The sequence below is a fragment of the Corapipo altera genome, unplaced genomic scaffold (assembly GCF_003945725.1).
Source record: "Corapipo altera isolate COAL_440 unplaced genomic scaffold, ASM394572v1 152, whole genome shotgun sequence".
In the NCBI taxonomy this organism is placed as follows: domain Eukaryota; kingdom Metazoa; phylum Chordata; class Aves; order Passeriformes; family Pipridae; genus Corapipo; species Corapipo altera.
Window position 1 is genome coordinate 15917 of NW_020885088.1, and position 3843 is coordinate 19759.

A 3843-nucleotide genomic window follows, 5' to 3' on the forward strand; every position below is an offset into this window, starting at 1 on the left:
TGGGGATGGATTTGGGAGCCAGGCACAGGGTTGGGGATGGATTTGGGAGCCAGGCACAGGGTTGGGGACAGATTTGGGAGCCAGGCACAGGGTCGGGGACGGATTTGGGAGCCAGGCACAGGGTCGGGGACGGATTTGGGAGCCAGGTACAGGGTTGGGGATGGATTTGGGAGCCAGGCACAGGGTTGGGGATAGGACAGGACCACTTGGAGCGGAAGATCCTGCACCCACAATGTTCCCACACCAGAAGGAGGGATGTTACCCCTAGAAAATGGTGTCTATCCCATACTGGAGCTCCGGGGGGGTGAAGCCCACCATTCCCACCACCACACCAGCATTCCGTGGTCCCGGCTCCGCCCGCGGCTCACCCGTAGTAGGTCCGGATGGAGTCGAGGACATACTGCACCCCGTACTTCTTACGGATGCGCTGCTTGTGGTCCTTCACCACGTTGGCCAGGTACTGGATGTGCCCTACAGGGAGAAGGTGTGAGGGGCCCGGGGCTGGGTGGGGACGGGGGACACTCCCAGCCCCCAGTCCCACCTAAGCGCACGGCGAAGTCGCTGTTGCTCCAGATGCGGAAGTCGAAGAGGAGGTGCTGGTACAGGAGGTGCAGCAGGAGCCCACTGCCCTCGGAGGCCACCTGCTCCATGAGGATCTGCGAGGCCACCAGTGTGCTCATGTCCAGCAGAGCGCCGGAGACCTGCCATGGGAGGGAGGGAGGGGACACTTGTACTCCTGCCACCCCCTTCGGAACCACGCCGGGGATCGCGGGATGGAGTTTTGGGAGCTCCCCCACCTTCTGCAGCAGTGCCCCGATGATGGCCGGCCCGTGGCACTGCACCAGGCTCTCCTGGTTCACGGGGTGGTGCTGGATGAAGTTCTTCACCAGCAGCAGGAAGGCGGCCACGCTGTTCCTCTCCAGCCTGTTCTCTGCAAGGCACGGAGCTGTGAGCCCTGGGCCCACCCAAACACCCTCCTGGAGACCCCACCACCAACTCTGCTCTCCAATTTCACCCCATTCCATTGTTTTCCCCCACATTTATGGAGGTGGAAACCTCTGTTGCTCTGAGCTTGAGAATAAGCAGCTGGTTGTCAGGAGGAAGCACGTTCCACTCGTGCCAAAGGCTCCTGGACGGACCCAGCCCTGTTCTGAGACATCAAAGACTCCACCCAGAGGCAACCCAGAGCCACCCTCACCTTCCCAGAACTGCTTGTTCATGACTAATTGGGTCATAACAACGTCAGAAGTGCCTTCTCCATTACCCCACACCTTGTGGTGCCTCAGGCAAGACCTCTCCTGTCTGTGGTGGACACCAGGAACACCTCCATGGCACCGTGGTTACCTCCAACCACCCAACTCCTGCTCCACACCCTGAACTCCTCACCTGAGGACTTTCCCAGCGGGATGAGCATGCCCTGGGCGTTCCTGGAGGACGTCAGCTCTGGCCCCACCAGGTCATTGGTCTCCTCCTCATCCTCGGGCTCCTCCTTCTTGGACACCACTTGCTCGAGCAGGGGCAGGAGCACTCCCATCCCACCCACGCAGTTGACCACGTCCTGAGGGAGGGAGAGAGGGGAGAGGCCTTACTGGGTGCTGGAGGAGGAGGTGCACAGCCACCTGGAGTCCCCACAAGTCACCTGTTCCCCCACACCACCCATGGTGCCCACCCTGGATGGGGTAGACAGGTCCTCAGGGGACCCACGGGTCATGCAGGTCCTTGGTGGACCCAACATCACATCCAGAGTCTCTGCAGGGTCCAACCAACACCCTGTGGGTGTCCTGCCCTGGGCCTGCAGCCTGGGAGGGACCCACCTGCCCCCACACCATGGGGTGGACGTGTCACCCTGTGCCCACCGTACCTTGACGTCCCAGTTGACCACCTTGTGCCCCGTCAGCCTCCCGTCCAGGCTGTGGCTGGGAGAGAGGTCCAGGCAGATGTTGTTCCTGCAGGCCTAGAGGAGAGCACCATGGGAGCATCCTCGTGCTCCTGGAGATGTCCCTCACGGCACAGGGGCTCACAGCACTGTCCCTGCCCCCGGGGGGGTGCCTCTCCTCACCTGGGGGGTGTAGTACAGCAGGAGTTTGCTGCTCAGCTCCATCAGGTCCCCTTCCAGTGTAAACGGTGACATGACATTTGGGCCTGGGGGAGGAGTACTGGGGTGAGCTGGGACACGGTGGAGGAGAGCCTGGTTGCCACCAGCACCTCTGTGGACATCCCCCATGTACCTGCACAGAACAGAGCCTTGACCTGGGCCTGCTGCAGAGCCTCACAGAAGATGGCCACGGAGCCCAGGTGACCCTCCAGGGAGGTGGGGCTGCCCCACTCCATGTCCTGGCTCCCGGCCGCTGTGGTGGCCACCACCCCCTCCGTGGGCAGCTGAGTGGGGGTCCAAGAGTGGGGGCCAAGGGTGGCGGGGACAGACTGGGAGCGCCCCAGCACAGGGTGTGAGGGGAAGACCAGCTCTGGGCCGTGGGATGCCGGCGGGTGGCTGGTGGCCGTGGCAGCCGTGGTGGTGGTCCGGTGCCCCGCGGAGCCGATGCAGCAGGAGGTGAAGGACTGGAAGGGAGAAGGGTCTCGCTCAGCCCCCCATCATCCACGGGGAGGGGTCTGGCTGGGTCGGGGGGGATGGGTCCTTCACCTCGTGGAGGGAGGGGAAGCGGAGCTGCGCCGTCTTCCGCAGGTGCCCGTCGGCGTAGACGCTGACGACGTTCTGGCCGAAGGGCCGGCGCCCGGCCACGTGCACGATGTCCACGCAGTGCTGGGGGCAGGGAGGGGGGTCAGGGCGGCCTGGTGGCCTCACTGCCCCCCCGGTGGTGACAGGGACGGGGACGATGCTCACCCAAGCTGAGTCGTTGAAGGCAAACTCCGGCAAGGCCACGGTCATGTAGTCCTTCTTGGTGCAGACGGCCACCACCAGCACGCCGCCGGCGGTGAAGAACGCCTCGAAGCCCGTCCCCCCGGCTGTGAAGAAGCTGGCAGAGGAGAAACACGGTGGGGATGGTGGTGCCGCCCCTCCTTATCCTCACCTCAGCCCCTCCCAGCCCCTCCATCCACCATCACCTGTAGAGCTGCCTCCTCTTGGGCCTTGCCGGCGGCTCCGGCTCCTCCTCGCTCAAGCACACCCAGGCGTGGAAGGCAAAGGCCCCTCCAGGCCACTTCTGGATGGTGGGCACCATGATCCCGGCCATGCCCGGGCTCAGGTCGAAGCTCTGCAGCGCCCGGGGGGGCCCCTCCGCCCTGGCCATGCCCGAGAGCGCCCGGATGACGGGACACACGTAGGGATGAGGCCCCCGGCCCCGCTCGTGCCGCAGCAGCCGCAGCAGCTGCCGCAGCTCCCCGGGCCGGATGGACAGGCTGCCCAGCGCCCGGAGCAGCTCCAGCAGGTTCTGGGAGCAGGCGGTGGGCAGCGCCGGCTCGGTGCCCAGGGCGCCCAGCAGGGAGCCCACCATGCCGGCCTTGACGCACGTGAGGCGGCTGGGCAGGGAGGCCTCGCAGAGCCGCCGCAGCCACCCCGACAGGAAGACCTGGAGATCCCGGCATTCCAGCGCCGGCAGCCAGGCCAGCAGGATCAGCAGGGGCTGCTCGTTGCGGATGGGACGCACCGGGAAGGAGCTGTGGTCGCCCTCCACTGCCTGTTGGAACACGAGAGGTGTTTGGAGCAGTTCCGACCCTGTGGAGAGGGTTGGACCATTCCCCAGGCCACCCTAAGCTGGAAGCAGAGACCTTGTGCATCGAACCCCTTGGAGACTCCTGTGCATCGAACCCCTTGGAGACTCCTGTGCATCAAAACCCTTGGAGACTCCTGTGCATCAAAACCCCTGGAGACTCCTGTGCATCAAA

At 64.7% G+C, this 3843-nt stretch overlaps 1 protein-coding gene across 1 annotated transcript in view; it reads right to left on the reverse strand.

Moving 5' to 3' along the window:
* The window catches only part of NBEAL2 (neurobeachin like 2), a gene marked incomplete at its 3' end in the record, with an annotated part of 43065 nt that overhangs the window by 15911 nt on the left and 23311 nt on the right, over positions 1 to 3843 (reverse strand). Inside the window, exons 5-14 of the mRNA XM_027669554.1 lie at positions 3064 to 3635; positions 2843 to 2975; positions 2642 to 2761; positions 2229 to 2559; positions 2060 to 2142; positions 1862 to 1954; positions 1387 to 1558; positions 798 to 931; positions 542 to 701; positions 369 to 471 (exon numbers count right to left, since the gene is read on the reverse strand). Coding sequence (XP_027525355.1) covers positions 369 to 471; positions 542 to 701; positions 798 to 931; positions 1387 to 1558; positions 1862 to 1954; positions 2060 to 2142; positions 2229 to 2559; positions 2642 to 2761; positions 2843 to 2975; positions 3064 to 3635 — 1901 coding nt within the window. The remainder of the gene's footprint in view (positions 1 to 368; positions 472 to 541; positions 702 to 797; positions 932 to 1386; positions 1559 to 1861; positions 1955 to 2059; positions 2143 to 2228; positions 2560 to 2641; positions 2762 to 2842; positions 2976 to 3063; positions 3636 to 3843) is intronic.